Here is a 23,393-nt window from a genome sequence, read left to right on the forward strand (position 1 = left end):
AAAGCAGGTGCTCTCTCCTGTGTCCTCACTGTGGTATACGGCAGATGGGTATCGCCATCCTACAGCTGGCAGCAACACGTATCCATCTTCTCGAATCTCCGGATAGCGAGAACGAACCACACATGGACACACAGATCACAGAAGGCCGCAGCTGTCTGGCTTGCCCCCACTGTCATTATTGCTGAAACCAGAGCACCGCTTCATGAATACTACAGTACATTATAATGGGAAGGACAGAGACCATCAAAAGGAACCCCAAATATCTCCACCAAACTCACAGCAAGATGAACATGATTCTATCAATGAGAAGGGAATCCTGAGAGACCTTCGTTAGAATGGATTGCAACAAGGAAGATGGCATCCACTCCAATTAAATGTCATTCGCCATCGCCACTCTGATCCGATGCCATTCACATTCACCACTTAGATCCAACGCAAAACACAGCCTGCACTCTAATCTAATGCCAATCACAGCCACCGCTCAGAACTAATTACATTTTCAGCTGCCATACAGATCTTATGCCATACAGAGTCGCCACTCAGATCTGACTCCATTTACAGCCATCACTAAGAACGAATGCCAATGGCAGCCACCATTCAGACATACAGTTATGCTCATTAGTTTACATACACCTAGCAGAGTTTGTAAAATGTTAGCTTTTTTTTGCCTCACCAATGCCATAAAACAGCTCTCTTACAATATGCCAAACAGCATTTACAGAAGCCTCAACACTTCTGGAACACAATCACCTGGAGTGATAACATCATACTTTATGGTCACAATAAATGTTATGTTAGGAGAGGAATCAACAGGACCATTGAAGAGCACACCATCCCTACTGTAAGTCCCGGTTCACATATATGCTTTGCGGGAACCCTGCAAATCCACTGCAGGATCCCGCATCGCATTGAACTCGCAGGCAGTTCACACTGTCATATGCGAATCACTGGGGGTGTCAATACAATGTTAACGACACCCCCAGGTCATTTTGCATATCGCAGTGCGAACTGTCATTTCAGACATGAATTGGATCGTATAGGTGTAAACACCCATGCAATCCAATTCTGGTGTGGACTCAAAAAACGGTCCTATGCGAGTTGTGCCTGAATGCGATGCAAATTTAGACATACAATCTGTATGGCTGAATTTGCATCGCACAGACATCGCATGTGATTTTTTAGCGCCGGTTCACATACACGCGACGCTACTTTCCGGGGCGACCTCCGAGATCGCGGTGCGAGCAGCCTACCGCGACCTCGGAGCGGCCGCCACGGACTTCATAACATTGAAGTCTATGGCGGTCGCCTCCTGGTCGCCCCAAAGAAGCTCTGGACCCTTTTTCTAAGTCGAAACGACTTGTGTCGCCCCTTTTAGAATGGGTCCGCAGCTTCCCTATGGGAGGCGACCTGCGGCGACCTGTGAGGCGACCAGGTCGCCTTAGTGTGAACGGGGGCTCAGAGCAATGCGCTCTGAATCACATGTGATGTCTGTCATCACACATATGTGAACTGGGACTAAAGCATGGTGCTGAATCCCTGCCATTTTGGGGTATGTGAGCTACAGTGGCACAGAGAATACCGTCAAAATTGAGGGAAACAAATGCAGCATACCATAATGCATTGGAGGAAAGATTGCAATCATCAGCCTGGAAAGCACACGTTGTCCGCACTTGGACTTTCCAACATGACAATGATCCGAAGCATGGGGGGGGGGTGGGGGATTTACTAAAACTAGTGCACACAGAATCTGGGGCAGCTGCGCATAGTAACTAATCAGCTTCAGTTTTTTTAACCAGTTTTGGACCGCCCGCTGCAGTTATACGACGCTACTTTGACGTTAAATACCACGGTTATGGCAGCAGATAGCTGCTATAACCCTCAGTATTTTTTTTCACTGGGCGGGCAGTCCTCTTTCTCATAAAAGTGGTCCCAGCAGCTGATTCGCCGCGGAATCACTTCTATGCTTCCGCCATTTTCCCCGCTTACCAGAGCCATCGGTAGCGGGGAAAACAATCCGGTCCTCTCCCCTCCTAGGCAGGAAGTCGAGTTGTGGCAAGCTGGCCCCCACTCGACTCTATGGCTTTGGAGGACCGGAACAACGTCATACGTCGCTTCCTCCAAACAGCCCTTAAAGGCCCATTTTTTTTTTCATGATTAAAAAAATTACTTTTATTTTTTTTTTTTGCTTTTTAGTGTTGATGTGAGATGTGAGGTCTTTTTGACCCCAGATCTCACATTAAATAGGATCTGTCATGCTTATTTCTATTACAAGCAATGTTTACATTTTTTGTAATAGGAAAAAAAAGTGATGAAAACTGTTTTTTTTTAAGGGACAGTGCAAAAATAAAAGGTGAAATAAATAAGAAAAAAAAATTGAAAGCGCCCTGTCCCTCCGAGTTTGTGCACAGAAGCGAACGCATACGCAAGTTGCCCCCACATATGTTAAAGGTGTTCAAACCACACATGTGAGGTATCGCTGCGATCGTTAAAGCAAGAGCAATAATTCTAGCCCTAATCTCTATCTCTAAACTGGTAGCCTGTAGACATTTTTAAAACATCGCCTATGGAAATTTGTAAGTACCAATGTTTATCACCATTCCACGAGCGTGCGTAATTTTGAAGCATGACATGTTGGGTATCTATTTAACTAAACTTTACTGTTTAGTTTTTTTTAAAATGCAGTGAAATGTATGTTTTCCAAAAAGGAAAAGTACATCCAAAGCTTGTGTGGCTGTGCTTCTTCTATGAATCACAGAAGTGCAGTTCATTCTGCACTCCTGTGACCCGTTTTCAGCCAACAGCAGACTGAAGCCCACTGTCGGCTGTTGTCACAGAGCCAGTCCAGGCTGGGGAAAGATTGTGATCATATGGTCAAGATCCAACCATATGCCTGAACCAGCACCCGGTTCAGCCTCTCAGCGAGCAGCTGAGACTCTGAGCCAGCCGCTCCTGCCCCCTCCACAGTCCAGAGCTCCAGTAAGCACCTCCAGTAAGGAGGAGCAGACAGTGGTGACTGACAGTCATCTGCTGCTCTCTGCTCATAGAGCCCAGAGAACCAAGAGATCAGCGGTATTTGATAGCTTGGTTTCAGTATTGGAGCGAGCGGGGGAAGGCTGCATCCACCTAGGTAAGTATGATTCTTTAAAAAAAAAAAAAGAAAAAACAAATTCCATACTTCTCTTTTAACAATTTATTTTAAAGAATATGTTACCCCAACATTTCATATTCCTTATATGTGTCTGCTGTACCATATACTTGTATGAGAAAGTATCCTGTTCTCTTTGTATTTCTTCCTTTGTGTAAAACCCCCTGGTTTTCCTGTCAGTCCCTCTGCTTTCCTGGTAAAAACTGACAACACTAGGCATAAGAGCACAGCCTGGTCAGTTCTCTAGCTGTGCAGGGAACTCAGCCTGCTCTCCAAAGATCAGACTTGTCGTCCTTGCTGCGGCTTCTCCTCCCCTAGCTCTTATGCAGTTGAGAACAGAGGGGATGTGATCGCTTATTTATAATGTATTTATATCTATACACAATTTTTTACCTTCATTTCTCTTTTAAAACTGAAAAACCTTTTACAAGGTGAGAGTTTACAATCACGTTAATCATGTGTACAAATGTGTTTGGTCTCATCACTCATGTTTTTTTTTAAATAAATTGTATTTTAAACTCTGCCAGGGATATGTAAACCTATGACCACAAATGTAGGTTAGCAGCCGCTCCTCAGATCTAATGCCAATCACAGCCACCACTTACATCCAATTCCATTTGCAGCCGCCACTTAGAACCAATTGCAATTTTCATTTAGATTTAACGCCAATCACAGCTATCACTCAAATCTAATGCAGCTGTGACTGCACTTTTGATCCAATGCCACTCATTTTCACCAAACAGAAATACAAAATCAGTCTCAAATGAAGGGAATTTTACAGAAAATCCACTAACAGTCTCATGTTTCAGGTTATAGCTCCCCCCTCAGACTGCCTCCTGTACTTACTCCTACCATGGGCAGAATAATGATCAGAAATGGATCTTCTTCTACACCTGGATCAATCCATCCAAAGATCACACATGCCTACAGTCCATCCAATGAACAAAGGACCTTATACTATGAAACCTAGGAACGCTTCGGACTGTGCTAGTGACATCACACAGCGGACACGTCATCTTGTAGGATGGGAGCTATTTGAGGTTCTGTGGTGTTAATGGAACACCCAAAGCATTCATAATTTGTGGTCTGTTCATTCCAGGAGTTATGCCTCGTACACACGCAACGATTATCGGCCGACCGATCGTCCGACTTTTGTCCAGAGTGGTGTTTTGTTGATTGAAATGTGCTCTAGACTGCACACAAATTTTCTCGGCCAACAAAAATCTACTTCAGAAGTGATGTCATGTGCTGGTTTACTTTCCGTGTGTTTTTTCTTCTCTGAGCATGCCCAGTCTTGCTCATCTGATTTTTGTCTGCCGAAATCTGTACTAACTGATGGAAAATCGGCCGTTGTGTTGACGGCCAACAAAAATTTTATAGCCTGCACACCAGATTTTTTTCAGCCGAAAGTCGGAGTCGGTTGTCGGAAGCATCTTACTAATAAGCTGAAAATCGGCCGATCGGACGTTGGCCAACTATCGACGCGTGTGTACGAGGCTTAACACACAACAGGTTCTTCATATTCAACACAAATTATCTAAAGAGGACAACTCTGCTCAGGAACAGCTGACCACAATAAGGACCATGTGTGATGGATGGGGATGCCAGATAGACCGCTTCCCATCACTGAGAGGTACTTTTGTTTTTTCTTTCTGTATCGTTGGCACTAGTATGGGTTTGTGACAACCTTACGTGTTTGCTGTCGCCTAAGTAATGAGACTTTCAGGCGTTCCATCTCAACAGTCCTGGAAGAAGGTGACCCAGTGATACAAGACATTCTGGGAGGAAATGTGACGAAAGAGCTAAACCATCTGCAGCAGTTTCTGGAAATTATTGCTTACACGATTACCTCAAATATTCCCTCTGCCACAACCATCACATTCAAATCTCAGCTATTACAATAGCAGCTTATGGAGAATATCACATGCAATCCGTGGGACCCCCTGCCATACGATGCCGGCCCAGGAGGGCTTTATCGCCATTACATCATAAAAAAAAAAAAAAGCTGTTAAAAAAACAAAAAAAACAAACTATAACGGCAACAAAAGAAGTTGCAGAACAGCTTGTACTACTTCTTCATGTGCTTAGAGGTGACCTGTCATGACAAAAACCTGGAGCCCACCTTTGATGGCCTCTCCTTTTCCAAAACAGCAATTGGCTGACCCTTTGGCTTCGATACTTCCAACAAGTATGCAGAAAAGGACTTCTGGCTTTTCTCTGACTTTCCTGATGTACTGGCTTATTTTCGGTTAGTAACTCAGAAAGAAATAAACTTAGGAAAACAGCCAGATCACCAGCATTTTCAGAGCAAAGTCCGCAATGTTTTTCTTACGACAGGTTTTCTTTAAAATTTATCCCAACTTCACCACCCAGCACGACGAAATTGTGAACACCCCAGATAAGATCTCCCTCTGTCGTGGCTGGCCCCTCCGGAGACGGAGATGGGAGTGGGCTGCACTGCTAACAAGGGTTTCGGAGAAGCCGGCCACAAGACAAATAAATTAAATAAATAACAATAATTATTGAACACATGAATAGGTAGTACAAACTAGATGGATGTCATTCAGCAGCTTTAGTGATGTCCTTCCCCAATAATACAAACATCTAATCAGTCTAACCCCTACACAATAAAATATATCATTTTATGTCTAAATATTCTCTCTATGTACTGCGTAGTCAAGGCGCACCCATTAGCGGGTACACGTACAAACACATGTATACACAGACACGCCGTGGCATGTTCATGTAAACATGCAGCGGCTTGGCTAGACTCACAGCACAACTCTCTGCTACGGTTCACATAAAAACACCATTGGGTGGGTTGGGCTGTGAGACGTGGCCTTGTTCTCAGAGCTGCCACATGTGCTATGGTCAAAGAAAGTGCCAAGTTGTGACCAGCATGTGTGCCCCCCACCCCCCACCAGCAGCCATCTTAACACTGTACATGTCTGCAACATGTGAGGCTAAGTCTCTCCTCCGTGCACACACAGGGTTGGTGAGGTAGGAATGAACGCACAACTTGCTGCTCACATTTTTTTTTTTTTTTTTCAGAGGGAGGGTGGGTAGTGTCAGCACCAAGAGACAGAAAGGGCCCATAATACAGGACTCTCTCTAAGGATGGTCACAGAAGGGTGGCATGGCCGCTGGAATCGTCAGGCTCGGTGCTGGTCAGTATGGCAGCCCGGTCGTCAGATAGCGAACGGTGGCAAAGCTCATCCCTCAGAGCGGACAGGCGAGACAGAGGGTCTTGTCGAGCTGGGCGCTTCTTCCTACGAATGCAGCGAGTGTCAGTATACATGGCTGTGGCCGGCTGGTAGACCTGCGAGGTGGATCCATCTGGTGAAGAGGAGACAGTGCGCATTAATACACAGACTCATTTCTAAACTACGTGACAGAGAAAGAAGAGAATAAGAGATGGCAGGCTATATCACATGATGATCGGAAAAGGACCTGAGATACACTATATTGTCAAAAGTATTAGGACACCTTCCCTTACACGCACATGAACTGTAATGGCATCCCAGTCTTGGTTTGTAGGGTTCAATATGGAGTTGGCCCACCCTTTGCAGATATAACAGCTTAAACTCTTTTGGGAAGGCTGTCCGCAAGGTTTAGGAGTGTGTCTATGGGAATGTTTGACCATTCTTCTAGAAGTGCGTTTCTGAGGTCAGTCACTAATGTTGGACGAGAAGGCCTGGCTCAAAGTCTTTGCTCTAATTCATCCCAAAGGTGTTCTATCGGGTTGAGGTCAGGGCTCTTTGCAGGCCAGTCATGTTCCTCCACCCAAAACTCGCTCATCCATGTTTTTATGGACCTTGCTTTGTGCACTGGTGCGCAGTCATGTTGGAACAGAAAGAGGCCATCCCACAAACTATTCCTACAAAGTTGGGAGCATGAAATTGTCCAAATTGTCTTGGTATGCTGACATCTTAAGAGTTCACTTCACTGAAACTAAGGGCCAAGCCCAACCCCAACAAAACAACCCCACACCATAACCCCCCCCCCCTCCACCAAATGATTTTGACCAGGGCACAAAGCAAGGTCCAAAAAGACATGGTTTAGCGAGTTTGGGTGGAGGAACTTGACTGGGCTGCTCAGAGTGACCCAACCCGAAAGAACATCTTTGGGATGAATTAAAGCGAAGACTGCGAGCCTGCCCTCAGAAACGCACTTCTGGAAGAATGGTCAAACATTCCCATAGACACACTCCTAAACCTTGTGGACAGCCTTCCCAGAAGAGTTGAAGCTGTTATAGCTGCAAAGGGTGGGCCAACTCAACTTAATATTAAACCTATTAAACCTTACAGACTAAGACTGGGATTTCATTAAAGTTCATGTGTGTGTAAACGCAGGCATCCCAATACTTTTGATAATATAGTGTAAATAGAGGGAGTAGAAGAAGACATGTCGCTACGAGTGACATTGTTCTTTATGTGTAGTAAATTGTACAGACAGCACCACATTCAGCAGTTCTTACCAGAGTGCTTCCTGGATTTTGATCTGCCCTTGCTAGATTTTTTGGGCTTATGGATGCGGTCATCTATGACTTCAGACCTCTCAGGTACAGCAGCTAACCCAAGCCTGGAGGGGGAGAAGAGAGTGGTCAGAGCCATAGTGGGAGCAGTCTGCCCCTTCACTGTCACCACATCATTGCCATGGCAATCTGGGAGAAGGACAGCCTCTACAAGACACCTTCATCCCATCTGAGCACATGTCTGAATGTTAGTATGAAGTGCACAGGGAGTGGTTGGTCAGACAGAGGGCCTTATCAGCTAAATGATGTCCTGCTAGGAGGTTCATACAAACACAAGGACCGTCTACCTAACAGTAGGCACTGCCACTATGCAAATGACCAGGAAATCACAGTAACCCATTGCAAGCAATCAGATTTCAGAGAAGGGTCAAGTTTGGTCACTTTGAGTTACTGCACTTTATTTCATGCAATAATAAGTGGTGACCTGTAATACTAAGGGGGAAGGGATCTTCTCACACTCTGCAGCCAATCACACAGCTCCATCCCACACATCAATTCATTCTTTGATATCATTGGATGTCCATCTTGAGTTTATTCTCTGCTCCCTTACATATGACTGTGTATTAATGTCTTCTTTTATTTTCACTGGGAGCCTGTGGGGATCGGTTTATAAAATGCCAAAACTATTTAAACTTTTCTTTATGATTAGGATGGATTTTAGCTGTATTTTGCTGACCAACCAAATCAATCTGTATACTTTTTCACCATTTCAGCATTTCTAGAATGAAAGTGTTACTAAACCCAAGACTCTGCATTTACTTTATCTGGTCTCCCCCAGTACACAAAACATGGAAATGCAGTTATTTTAGTAAATATAAACTGCTAAATACTAGTGGTGCACTGAAATCAAAATTTCAGTGGCGAAATCGAAAATTCAGGATGCACGTGGCCGAAACTGACGGTTTTTAAAATGATTTATTATATATATAAATAATTGTATTGTATTATATTTAACGTCTTAAATTAATATAATGAATTTAAATTATTATGAATTTATTGTTGGCCATTATCAGCACATTTTGTGTTAAAAATCCTGCTTGCTGGATTTTTGGTGCATACTGTATTTGGAAAACCACACCAGAAACGCAACTCCTCATTAAAATGCATTGAAAATGCATCAAAAATGCCCCTTGAGTCACATGACCTATGAAAAACGCACCATAACCAAGATAAAATTGCAATAAAATTGCGTCAAAATCGATGTAAAATTTCAGGCATATTTTGCCAGCCATTTTTTCTTTCGGCACAGCACTGAAAACTTTTATTTTCTGCGGCTAAAAATTCGGTGTATCACTACTAAATACCTTGTCTTGGCAGTATATAGCGGTCTTGTGGCTTCTATGAATGTCTGGTTAAAGCATGTTGGAAGAGTTCTCATTCTACTCTGACTGTCCTCTGGGGCTGCAGGACCCCTGACACTCTGTCTGGACAGTGCTGATTGGCCCTGTGCTAATCACATGCACCCTCCAAAAAAAAAAACTCTCTAGCAATACACACCAAACGGTCCTTACTCGGCTGTCATAAGTGGGCATCGACGAAGCTACGCATGGATGTAGCGAAACGCATTGATGTCACAGTTACGTCACCAGACCTTTGGGACTGTCTGCTCCCAACGGACATGCTCATGGCCTGGGAACTTGGGGCGAGTACCTCAGACGGCATGCCATCACTAGCAGCAAGATGCAATCCTTGCAATGCTGGCTTATGACAGCCAAGAAAGGACCCAGGGAACCCACCGCGAATACCCCGTCTTTGCATGGCAGATGTATCATCATTACCATTTGATGTATCAGCAATGACACACAGGTAACAGGAGCTGGAGCAGAGATGGATCAGAACGATCACCCACCCACCACTGAGATAGCAAGGCTTAAGCTGTTTGATCGGCTTGGGAGGATCAAACAAGGCAGGGTAATGCCCCGTACACACGTGCAGATTATCTGAAGACTTTTGTCTTCAGATTTACCTTTTCTATGTAGTGCAAGGGCCTGCCGGATTGCATACAAATTGAAAGTGTTTAGGTTTTGATTTTTGGTAAGTCTGCAGACAAAAGTCTTCAGATAATCTGCACGTGTGTACGGGGCATTAGACTGCTCGCTCCATATATACTGTGATTAGTCATACTTGCAGGACTGCTTTGAAACTTTGAACTCTACAACCATGCTATTGGGATGACATTGGCCTTTCAGAGAAGCGCTCACTCCATATTTTGCCTCTACCAGAAGCAGCGACAGGGATATTGTACAGCAGTCCATCCGTACCACATCTAGATAGTTGGGTTATTCAATTCAGTATACGGATGACAAATTTACATCCACTCCTCTAAGGCTGACCCAAATAGGCCAATGTTGGCCACCTCTATTATCGTATTTACCTAGAGAAGTGACCCCTGTTGTTCTGTTATTGTTTTATTTAAGGGGAGCCCCGGGGCCCATGTGAGCTGCTACTCTGCTATCTCTAATTAGGGGAATTATTTTTCCCTCCTTCTCTACACTTAAGCAAAGTTCCACATAGACGTATGCAGCACACATAGATAAAAATACATGTTCGCCAGCACACCATGGATTTTGCACAGCAGTCCAAAGAAACTTTTTATTGCAAAGGGATCACATCACATCAAGATAATGCAAGGTTTCGGAGTCAGGCATGTGATGACATCATGCCTGACGAAGGGGTTCTGCGTGACTCCGAAACTTTGCACTTATCCTGATGTGATGTGATCCCTTTGCAATAAAAAGTTTCTTTGGGCTGCTGTGCAAAATCCATGGTGTGCTGGGAACGTATGTTTATCTGTGATAGATTCAGTGTCCAGCTGGTGATCACTGCAGCACCCACAACAGATGTGCCTATACCCAGGAAGGTGTGCGATGGGAATACGAACTATTCCACAGCACACAGTTCACTAGTCCGGAGGTACTTATTAAGTGACATTGTTAAGTGTGTTCAAGGGATGTTTTTGGTGCATTGTGTGGTCAATATGAGTATTTCAACTCTATTATAGAAAATATTTTATTTTATACAATAAAATACATGCTTTATATCCAATCCAACAAGTCTAGGCTCTGCCTAATTACCACTTGGTTATCCATTGAGGGAGCTGTACTCCCACTTGGATTTAACTGTCCTCCCTTTTTCTATCTGGAAATTTACAGTTTTGAACACAGTATAAACAGAGGTCTGGTGTGGGCATTGTGACTTACGCATATATTTGCAAATATGTGTTGTCACTTTTTTGTGCATGCTACTGGTAACAAAAAAAATTAAGTTTAGGACACTGTTCATACATCCACAGATTTGCTATGGATATGGCACCCTAATCTCTGCATTTGCAATTTTAATTACCTTGCATTTTTTTTCTGCAGATGAAGGGCGGGCTGACAGGACACTGGGGAGAATGCAGACAATTAAAGATTCAGCGAAATTTCAGTGGCTAAAACATATCGGCCGAAAATAGTGTTTTCGGCATTTTGCCGATAAAGAAAAGGGTTCTGATAATGGGGCCAAAAACACCCAAGATTTGACTGCAATTTTACTGTGGTTTGGGTGTGTTTTTCATAGGTCACGTGACTCAAAAACTGCATAAAAAAGTAACACAGGTGCATTGTTGATGCATTTTTGCTGCGTTTTCAATGCATTTCAACAGGTAGGTGCGTTTTTTTTAACTGACCAAAAATGCAGCAAGCTGGATTTTTAACACCACAACAGAAGAGCAACGGACCAGTGTGAAGACATACGTAGAATTTAAAGGGATGCATTTTCTTTAGCTAAAAGGTACCGATAATGGCCGACAATAAATTCATATTCATTTATATTAATTAAAAAGTGAAATATAATACAATTATATATAAAAATGTGTATATATATTTATATATTAAAAACTGTCTTTTTCAGTTTTAGATTGGCAGAAATGAATTCTCTTTACTGGTTTATGAAGGTGAATTCATCCGAAGACTGCTTCTATCTGTGCACAGGTACACCTTTTGATCTGTCCTCATACAATGAAAGTGAACCTTGTATAAGCTCCTGCATTCTTCCCAGGACCTTGACAATGTGAAGAGTAAAGGCAGGGAGAATGTTTTCTGATGTCCCAAAAACATGCATTTATACAGTGTTGGCAAAAATTGTGGAAACGTTTGAAAATGTTTATGTTTTGCAATTTAGAAGGCTTATAGGAAATGTTCGTTTGCACCAAATGCCAATTCAAAAACAGAATTAAAATATATGCAGTACAAAAAGAGTTATGCTTAATTTGGTCCAAAAAAGGAAACACAAGTGTGATGATCAGGCCTTTCCTGACACTTGTTTGCATGTAAAAATCTGCTTTTTTTTGCTAGAAAAGTACTCAGAACCCCCAAACTTTATACATGTTTTACACCCTAGAGAGACAAAAATGGTGAGTTTTGCAATTCTTTTATAGCAAGAGCAAGAGATGCCTCACATGCCTGATGAAGGGGTCCTGCGTGGCTCAGAAACATTGCTGTTTGCTATATTGATGCGATTGCAGAATAAAGCTTTGGATCCAATTTTGGAGACCCATGGTGTGCTGGTGACATCTCCCCCTCTAAATGTGCACAGTTCCTGTCATTGGTCACTTCAGCACCCACTTTTTTGTAGCCACTTTTACAAGAACATGTGCGTTGGGAATGGTGTATTGCAATTTTTTATGTCAAACAGTACTTGCGCACTAGTTTTTCTCATGCAATTTTTTGGGAAAAAATTCACTTTAAGGAATTGTAATATCTTTTATTATTTATTTCAGGTACTTATATAGCGCTGTCAATTTACGCAACGCTTTTCATATACATTACACATTCACATCAGTCCCTGCCCTCAAGGAGCGTACAATCTAAGGTCCCTAACTCACATTCATACATACATAGTAGGGCCAATTTTTATACAGGATCCAATTAACCTACCAGCATGTCTTTGGAGTGTGGGAGGAAACCGGTGTAACCGGAGGAAACCCACGCAGGCACAGGGAGAACATGCAAACTCCAGGCAGGTAGTGTCGTGGTTGGGATTCGAACCAGCGACCCTCTTGCTGCTAGGTGAAAGTGCTAACCACTACACCACTGTGCCGCCCCTGTGTTAATATACACAAACACAGTATAGCACCCAATTGGATTGCTTTTACAGGCGGCGGGAAGAGTCGCCCCCGCTGCCCGCTGGTGCCTCTCTGGGATTTCCGTCCCACCGAATCTTATGTTAGGTATCTATATACTAGGTGACACAATCTTTTTTATATTTTACCATAAAAATGGGTATTTTATTGTGTTTGTGTATTCAAATTCATGAAAGTGTAATTTTTCCAAAAAAAAAAAAAACTGCATTCGAAAAACCGCTGTGCAAATACCATGTGACATAAAAAACTGCAAAACTCACCATTTTATTCTCTAGGGCCTCTGCTAAAACATTTATGTAAAGTTTGGGGATTCTAAGTAATTTTGTAGCAAAAAAAAAGCTGATTTTTACATGTAAACAAAAAGTGTCAGGAAAGGCCTGGTCTTCACACTTGTAATAAATAAACATAAAAGAGTGAGATAATAGATCAATCATAAGTCTTGCTATTAAGAGGAAAAACAGTGTGCACAGAAATAATGCTAAACAATTAAGTCCCAGTGAGAATATCGTGATGGGAATTGAGTCTTCATATATCCTCAAAAGTTCCAAATATATATATATATATATATAGCATTACTGTGGGGTCCCTTTAGAAGCAGATGTGTACAGCAGACCATGGTGATCGTCTCTATACCATACCCGTGGGCTCATCCCCAAAAACACAGAAAGATGTTCCACATACTGTGAAAACCTTTAGGTACGGTTATTATAAACATATGATTGCACCTGCATCAATAAGATGATAAAAAACCCCTTTTATAGCAACCTCGAAGGCTGATATATAGCATATAACCTGTACTTCCGGGAACAGAAATATGCAATGATGCCAGCACATTACTCCGCCCCAAGTGTTTCCTCACAGGTGACGTCGCCTGGGGCTTCATACTTGTGTTTCTTTTTTTAGACTAAAGTAAGCATAACTCTTTTTGTACTGCGTATATTTGAGTTCTGTTCTTTTACTGAATTCAGCATTAAATTGTCTTTAAATTGGAATATAAACCTTTGCATTTGGTGAAAAATAACATTTCCTAAAAGGCTCCTTTCACACTTGTGCGACTTAGGATCCTACTTGTGAGAACCCAAGTCACAAGGCATGTGAAATGCCATGTATCTCTATGAGTGAAGTTTCTGTGACTTCAGAAAAGGTTCTTGCACGACTTTGACATGACTTTAATGCCAGAGAGTGTAAAAGTCTTATCAAAATGTTGGCGTCAGCTAGTGTGAAAGGAGCTTAAGCCTGCAAAATTGCAAAACATTAAAATTACCAAAGGTGTCCACAATTTTGCCACCACTGTGTGTTTGTGTGTGTGTGTATGTATATATACACACACATATATATATATATATATATATATATATATATATATATATATATATATATATATATATATATATATATACACACACACAGTATCTCACAAAAGTGAGTACACCCCTCACATTTTTTGTAAATATTTTATTATATCTTTTAATGTGACCACACTGAAGAAATTATACTTTGCTACAATGCATAGTAGTGAGTGTACAGCTTGTATAACAGTGTAAATTTGCTGCCTCCTCAAAATAACTCAACACAGCCATAAATGGCTAAACCACTGGCAACAAAAGTTACTTACTCCCCTAAGTGAAAATGTACAAATTAGGCCATTTTACCTCCCCAGGTTCATGTGACTCGTTAGTGTTACAAGGTCTCAGGTGTGAATGGAGAGCAGGTGTGTTAAATTTAGTGTGATCGCTCTCACTCTCTCATACTTGTCAGTGAAAGTTCAACATGGCACCTCATGGCAAAGAACTCTCTAAAGATCTGAAAAACAGAATTGTTACTCTACAAAAAGATGGCCTAGGATATAAGAAGATTGCCAAGACCCTGAAAGCGATCTACAGCACAGTGGGCAAGACAATACAGCGGTCAACCAGGACAGGTTCCACTCAGAACAGGCCTCGCCATGGTCAACCAAAGAAGTTGAGTGCATGTGCTCAACATCATATCCAGAGGTTATCTTTGGGAAATAGACGTATAAGTGCTGCCAGCATTGCTGCAAAGGTTGAAGGGGTGGGGGTCAGCCTCTCAGTGCTCAGACTATACGCCGCACACTGTATCAAATTAATTTGCAGGGCTGTCTTCCCAGAAAGCAGAAAGCCCGCAAACAGTTTGCTGAAGACAAACAGACTAAGGACATGCATTACTGGAACCATGTCCTGTGGTCTGATGAGACCAAGATAATTGTATTTGGTTCAGAGGGTGTCAAGTGTGTGTGGCAGCATCCAGGTGAGGACTAGAGTATCAAGTCAAGTGTGTCTTGCCTACAGTCAAGCATGGTGGTGGGAGTGTCATGGTCTGGGGCTGCATGAGTGCTGCCGGCACTGGGGAGCTACAGTTCATTGAAGAAACCATGAGTAGCAACATGTACTGTGACATACTGAGGCAGAACATGATCCTCTCCCTCCGGATACTGGGCCGCAGGGCAGTATTCCAACATGATAACGACCCAAAACACAATGACCACTGCCTTGCTAAAGAAGCTGAGGGTAAAGGTGATGGACTGGCCAAGCGTGTGTCCAGACCTAAACCCTATTGAGCATCTGTGGGGCATCCTCAAACGGAAGGTGGAGGAGCACAAGGTCTCAAACATCCACCAGCTCCGTGATGTCATCATGAAGGAGTGGAAGAGGAGTCCAATGGCAACCTGTGAAGCTCTGCTGAACTCCATGCTCAAGAGGGTTAGGGCAGTGATGGAAAATAATGGTGGCTACACAAAATACTGGCACTTTGGACCCAATTTAGACATTTTCACTTAGGGGTGTTCTCCCTTTTGTTGCTAGCGGTTTAGAAACTCACTACTTTACATTGTAGCAAAGTGTCATTTCTTCAGTGTTGTCACATGAAAAGATATAATAAAATATTTACAAAAATGAGGGGTGTAGTCACTTTCGTGAGATACTGTATGTGTGTTATATACACAGTATTTACATATGCCTGTGTGTAATATATATATATATATATATATATATATATAATATGGTCCTGCCATGTAATCGTCCTTGTTGTGACTCAAAACACAACAGCAATTGCTTTGTCCGGTAAATCTCAGGATGTAATAAAATATTTGGTGCCTATTTCAGCTCTGACTAGTAAGAATTGCACTCAAAAACCTAAACTCACATAATGATGCTGTCATAATACATATTCTGGAGTCTGCACTCAGAATGGGCTCATTTATACTCTGGTTTCTATGCCGTTTGTTATAACCTTTCGCCTTTTACAGAATAGGCTCATTCAATGCATCTGGTCTTGCCATGGAGATGGACACCTTACCATCCCATTGTTACTGGTATGTTGGTAGATTACAGCATGATAATCCAGCAACACGGCATAACATCATAATGGCAGAATTGCTGGTGGAAAAATCCCCAGAGATGAAATGGCAGGTATTATTTAGAAATGCTTGGCAGACCACCTCTAGGATTCAGAAAATACATTTTGTAATTCTGCTATAGAAGGGTTATACACCTACCAAACAGGTTACACTGATTTTAATCTGATCTGTCTACAATGATGGGATGGTTTACAAGTTCTGTTTGCTGATTGGTCAGAATATTATGTACCTGTATGTCTGTGCTACATGAATAAAGACAGACATCCACAACAGGGGGCAAAAAAACACATATACAAGACAACCACAAACTAGCCGTCAAGGCAACAGAGTGCCAAGCAACCAACAGGCAGGAGATATGTGTCCACCTTCTGGGCAGGAAACAAGTACTTCCTCCTCAGCTGTCACCCGGTTCTTTCATGCTGCCATAAAGGGTTCTGAGAACATTGCAGAACTCAACGTACACTCAAAGAGACAAGCAGGGACAATGAAGGAAAGATATACTGTAGAAATTAGTTATTGAAAAACTAGACTGCAGTGATCACACTGACAGACACACAGTGAGGAGGAATTTTACTACAGGCTGTGAAGGAGGAAAATGTCACTTTAAAAGCACCAGCGAGTTTTGCCAGGATGGCTCATTGGATGAGGGTCTCACCATGACAGGAAGGGAGGAAGACGGAGGGAGAGGTTGCTACAGTCACAGCATTAGGACAAAGCTTTGTCATGCACAGGAGTTGCAGAGGTCTCCTTTAAAGGGGAACCTGGCACCCTTGAAACCCATTCCCAGGGCTGGCTTTGGACCAGGCTCTCTTACACATCCTACACAAAGAATGATCAGCTGTTTAACCCAAATTGATGCTGATCTGAGAAGGTACAGTTAATGAGACTGGTATGGGCCATAAATGTTTATGTATTGTATTATAAATCTGTGCAAAATTATAATAATGTTTTATACTATTACAATGGCAGCGATACATCTAAAGGTGACTGTAGAGAAGAAAAATATTGTATGTCACTATATGAAATTGTTGCTTGAGTGGAATAGTAAGGAGGATATATTTTACTTTACTTAGGAGAGAAAAAAACTGAAGAAAAAGCTTTGTTTGCTACAATGTCATTTGGAATGACAAAGAAATCCTATGGAGTTTACCAAAACATTGCACCTTCTTCTGACTGTGGGAATAAGGTTTGAGTCAAACAACTTACGATTGACACCTTTTGATAGTAAAAAAATTAACAAAATTAACACACTTTTTCAAATCCCAAAATGAGGATTTCTTTGCCTGTCCTTGTCACTGCAGTAATGGAAAAAACATAACTTTGTAATCTATCTATCTTGGTCACACCCAGGGTACGGTGGCCTGACGAAGAACTCAGGAAATCTAGAATTAGGCCTCATCTACCTATCTTGTCTATACTGGGCACTCCCATGGTAAATTTGCCTGGTAGAGATCTGAGAACTTCTGGGAGAACACCTTAACCCCTCCCCCCCGCCTGTTAATACTGGTCACCCCAATGAAATGGTGGCCTGTTGGGAGATTACAGGAATTCTGGGAATAGGCCTCACCTCCCTCTTCTGCCTATACTGGCCAGTCCCATTGTATTGTGGCCTGAGGAAGAACTCAAGGATTATTAAAGTAGGCCTCAACTCCATCCTCTGTCTTTACTGGACCCACCCAGAGTAGGCCCTACCTCCTTGTCTTATCTATACTGGACACTTCCATGGTAAAGTGGTCTTGTATTTTTATCCCAACTATACTTGGCACTGTATAGGTATGTATGGCAGCCTGTTGGACACCTCAGGAATTCTGGGTATGGGCCTCACCACCCTATTCTGTCCATAGTGGGCACTCATTTGCCTTGTGAAGATCTCAAACTCTAGGAGTATCAGTATCCTGTCTATACTGGGCACTGCCAGAGTATGGCAGCCTGATGGATACCTCAGTAATTCTGAGAGTAGACATGACCTCTCTCTTTCCAGTCTATGCTGGCCTCGTGAAAATCTGAAGAATTTATAGTAGTAGGCCTCAACTCCCAATGCTGTCTAAGCTGCACATATTCTTCTGATATTTGAAGCAAAGCCTCCAATTATACATAAGACCTTCACGTTGATGTCTCTAGGTGTTTACACTGAGGAATTCTGGGATTAGACCTCACCTCCCTATTCTGTTTTATACTGGAAACTTCTGGGACATGGTGACCGTATGGAGAACTCAGGAATTCTGCGAGCAGGCCTTACCTACCTATCTTGTCTATACGGGACACACACAGTTTATGGTGGCATGATGGAGACTTCAGGAATTATGGGAGTAGGTTTTACCTCCCTTTCTGGTCTCAAAAAGAAACTCCTGGAGTAGGGTGGCCTGGAAGACATCTAAAGCATTCAAGGACTAGGCCTCTCCTCTGCATCCTATCTCATGATTTCTTGGAATATGCCTTACCTCCCTATCCTGTCAATATTGCACATTCCCGTGGTGGCATGGTGGAAACTTTAGGAATTCTGGGAGTAGGCCTCACATTTGAATCCTGTATATACTGGGTACTGCTACAGTATGGAGGGCCTTATGAACACCTCTGGAATTCTGCAAGTAGGCCTAACCATCTTATCCGGTATATTGGGCACCCCCAAAACATTTTGGTCTGGTGAAAAAAAAACCCATGAGTTCTAGGAGTGAGCCTTCCTTCTTTCTAACGTCTATACTGGACACTCAAGGGTTATGGTGGCCTGGTGGAAACTTCAGGAATTCTGGAAGTAGGTCTCACCTCCCTATTCTGTCTTTACTGCACACTTCCAGGGTATGGCGGCCTATTGGACATCTCTAGAATTATAAAAGGAGAACCCCTTTTATTGAATGCTACAACTTGGAAATCAAACAAGGTCGGTGTGTCTATTATACACAATCACATAAACATACCTGCCCCTTTTACGGTGTTTGTGATTTCCATTTGTTGAGGGGAAAGTGTGTAGAGTTCATCTGTCTTATTCAATGTTGTGACTGTTTAGGGGTGAATGGGGTCACAGAAAGTGAGCAGGTGATGGGCCTGAATCTGGTGGCTTCACTTAAATATGTGGAAGACCAGTACCAGACCCCCCCCTTCTCTTTGTCATCACATAGACTTGTGGAGATGGGTGAAGCTGTGCCAAGCCTAATGCTTATGGGATTACAGGAATTTGAATGATGGGAGAAGCCGTGGAGTGCAGTGACACAAGAAGTGTTCTTCATATACTAGAAGTGAAAAACCTATTGGTTGAGATTTGATGACCACTTTGTCTTATTCTGGGCTCTGTTCCCCTTTAAAGCAGACATTGGGATTAATAAACAGAGGGAATGAAAGGCCCATGTTTTGCCCACCCACCAGGAGCCCACCCCACGCTTCCCTCTTCCCCCTTCAGACATGGATCACCCTTACCTATTGGATGGAGGAGCTCATGACGTCAACACTGCTCAGATAGCTGAGATCAATCAGAAATAGACACAGTTACTCAGGGCAGTGCAGGGGAGGGAGGGGAAGGCTGAATTAGGGGGTGTACATGCCACTATGGAAGCTACCATATAAATGTTCAGCTTGAATCTAACATGTTGGAGAGGCTTGATAACAAGATCTTAGCAAGTCTATACACATCATAATATTCTAACATTTGTACTCTGCTCTCTGGAGCTTTCCTAAAAAGCTGCCATCTCTGTCCTTCTTTGTAGAGCAGATATCAACATGAATCCTCCATTTATACATCAGATCTTCATGTTATCTAAACAAGCTTAGTTGGGGAAAAAAAAGAAAAAAAAAACACAATGACACAAGACATAGGGGATTACATCGGTAATATTCATTGCCACTTTACTGAGAAACTGGTGGGATAAGACATGCAAGACAGAATAATAGAACAATTTCATTCTTTCACTCTGGTAAGAGCCTGATAATGCCTCCTTCGTCTTATGTAGCTTCAATTCACCATCTGGTTATATTCAGGAAATACCAGGTGAACTTCTTTCTTCAATATCTCAATATCTATGCTTTGTGCATGGTGTGATGGTCCAAAAAAAAAATAAAAAAAAAATAAAAAAAAAATCACTTATTATTTGGAGTATAAAGACTGCTTTTCTAACAGGCGTATTTCTACTTCTTGCAGATGCAGAAAATGTTAAATTTTAATCAATGGGTTATGGGAAAATGCTGTCCGGGGAGTAAGAGACAGACAGACATTGAACATAACACAGGAATATACAGTCCATGTTCTCGCTCCACCCTGAAGTGTGTGCGTTGTCCATACAAAGTGTGTAACATTTATGATGTCCTCCTAAAGTCTTAAGAATTAGGAAAACAAAGACCAATGAGAAGAATTGCAGAGAGCACAATAGGTTTTATTTCATGTGACACAATCCAAAGGTTACAGCAACAATTGTATGATTTATTGCCATTTACTGACACACAACATGAGTGATAAGGCTGTCTGTGCCATGTTCATACAGAGCGCATCTCAGGTCTACAACAGAACACAGTATAACCCGCGCACTCTGCTGGTTTATGATGTCCAGGCTACGTAAAGGGCGACCTTAACTCTGTGATTATCAACAGATAGAGCTAAGAATGTTGCAGGTTTAGAATGTAGAATTTGGCACATTGTGTTAAGTATGGCACAGGAACCTGCAGCTATGTGTAATATTTACCAGAGGTATCAAGAGTAGATCTGAGTGATTATTTGACAGGTGATGCTGCTTCTCAAAATTAAGTTTGTGTGTTTTTAGTACGTACATTTACAATTGTTTATACTCTACTGGGCTGATCCAAATCTAACAAAGTCATCTCTGTTCTGCTTTTTTGATTATGACAGTATGCGATACCGGAGGGGGGTCTGGGTAATTACAGGTCCATTTTCTGGGTAGTACTCGGTTGCAGAACATAAATGGCCATCTAAAAAAATCAAGAATCCCCATTAATAAAGAGCATTTGGCTTGTCACTAGAGGTCATTTTAGTGCTTGGATCTTCTTGCTCACAGCAGATGACTCAGTATGGTGGCAATGTTTTACCAACATAAAATAAAGAACATGAGAGGAATATCAATATTACATGTTAAACGTTTCTCCTGACTTTGTCTGTTTGGTGAAAACCCCTACCTTCAGTGTGCCACAGTGCTGGGGATGCAACCATTGGAGTTAAGCAACATTACCCCATTGGTCCCTAATATACACATAATGAAGGGAATTTCACCAAGCAAAGGAAGGCAACGATACTCTTTAAAGTGTCCCTCGAAACCAGAGCGGTTTATTTCCCAAATGCAGGAATGCTGGGTACATTTACTGATGGCAAATCTGCTTTAAACAGTAACTTCTCTTGGTAAGAAACCTTGTTCTGTCAGCACAACCAAAAAAAAATAAATTATATATATATATATATATATATATATATATATATATATATATATATATATATATATATATATATATATATATATATATATATATATATATATATATATATATATATATATATATATAATCTTTTAATAAATAATGGCACATTGGTATGATTCCACTAAAGTGGATCTTTAGGCAAAACTTTGTTTTTCATTTTAAACAGAGCCACAAGAAATGTCACCAACAGGGACAGATTGCAGCAAAAAGACACAGATTGTATTTTCCCTCCAGATGCTCCATAAAGTGGATCTTTAGGCAAAACTTTTTGTTTTTCATTTTAAACAGAGAGCCACAAGAAATGTCACCAACAGGGACAGATTGAAGCAAAAAAAAAAAAAAAAAACACAGATTGTATTCTCCCTCCAGATGCTCCATAAATTGGCTGGAGTTCCTCTTCAAGTCTGAAGCTTGGTTGAAGCCGACAGAAGCTTTATTGCAGGTTTTGGAAGATTTGGTGACACGTACAGTATCCCACAAAAGTGAGTACACCCCTCACATTTTTGTAAATATTTTATTATATGTTTTAATGTGACAACACTGAAATGACAGTTTGCTACAATGTAAAGTAGTGAGTGTACAGCTTGTATAACAGTGTAAATTTGCTGTCCCCTCAAAATAACTCAACACACGGCCATTTATGGCTAAATAGCTGGCAACAAAAGTGAGTACTTCCCTAATTGAAAATGTACAAATTAGGCTCAATTAGCCATTTTCCCTCCCCAGCTTTATGTGACTCGTTAGTGTTACAAGGACTCAAGTGTGAATGGGGTGCAGGCGTGTTAAATTTGGTGTGATCGCTCTCACTCACTCATACTTGTCAGTGAAAGTTAAACATGGCATCTCATGGCAAAGAACTCTCTGAGGATCTGAAAAAAATAATTGTTGCTCTACATAAAGATGGCCTAGGCTTTAGGAAGATTGCCAAGACCCTGAAACTGAGCTGCAGCATGGTGGCCAAGACCATACAGCGGTTTAACAGGACGGGTTCCACTCAGAACAAGCCTCGCCATGGTCAACCAAAGAAGTTGAGTGCACATGCTCAGTGTCATATCCAGAGGTTTTCTTTGGGAAATAGACGTATAAGTGATGCCAGCTGGTTGAAGGGGTGGGGCGGGGGCACCAGCCTGTCAGTTCTCAGACCATACGCCACATACTGCATAAAGTTGGTCTGCATGGCTGTCGTCCCAGAAGGAAGCCTCTTCTAAAGATGATGCACAAGAAAGCCAGACAAGCAGACTAAGGACATGCATTACTGGAACCATGTCCTGTGGTCTGATGCATGGTCGTGGGAGTGGTGGCATGGTGGTGGGAATGTCTAGGGCCAGGGCTGCATGAGTGCGGCCGGAACTGGGGAGCTACAGTTAATTGAGGGAACCATGAATGCCAACATGTACTGTGACATACTAAAGCAGAGCATGATCTCCTCCCTTCGGAGACTGGGCTGCAGGGCAGTATTCCAACATGATAACAACCCCAAACACACCTCCAAGACCACAAATGCCTTGCTAAAGAAGCGAAGAGTAAAGATGATGGATTGGCCAAGCATGTCTCCAGACCTAAAACCTATTGAGCATCTGTGGGGCATCCTTAAACGGAAGGTGGAGGAGCACAAGGTCTCTAACATCCACCAGCTCCGTGATGTCATTATGGAGGAGTGGAAGAGGACTCCAGTGGCAACCTGTGAAGCTCTGGTGAACTCCATGCCCAAGAGGTTTAAAGCAGTGCTGGAAAAAACTGAATTTTTGTAAAATCTTACCGTAAAATTCCTTTCTCTGAGTCCTCTGACAGTCGCCGCTCCTCA

General features: G+C 42.2%; 1 protein-coding gene across 3 annotated transcripts in view; it reads right to left on the reverse strand.

The window, feature by feature from the left end:
- Positions 1-5,165: 5,165 nt before the first annotated feature.
- Positions 5,166-23,393, reverse strand: part of IGSF9B (immunoglobulin superfamily member 9B) — a 115,120-nt gene continuing 96,892 nt past the window's right edge. For 2 of the 3 annotated variants that reach the window (XM_082273647.1, XM_082273648.1), the window contains exons 19-20: positions 7,623-7,726; positions 5,166-6,481 (exon numbers count right to left, since the gene is read on the reverse strand). In XM_082273647.1, coding sequence (XP_082129773.1) covers positions 6,267-6,481; positions 7,623-7,726 — 319 coding nt within the window. In that variant the 3' untranslated portion in view covers positions 5,166-6,266. Of the gene's footprint in view, positions 6,482-7,622; positions 7,727-20,453; positions 21,089-23,393 lie in introns of those variants that run through there. The other variant, XM_082273649.1, reaches the window with a different exon arrangement.

This window comes from Pelophylax lessonae (assembly GCF_965119305.1).
Source record: "Pelophylax lessonae genome assembly, chromosome: 12".
Taxonomy (NCBI): domain Eukaryota; kingdom Metazoa; phylum Chordata; class Amphibia; order Anura; family Ranidae; genus Pelophylax; species Pelophylax lessonae.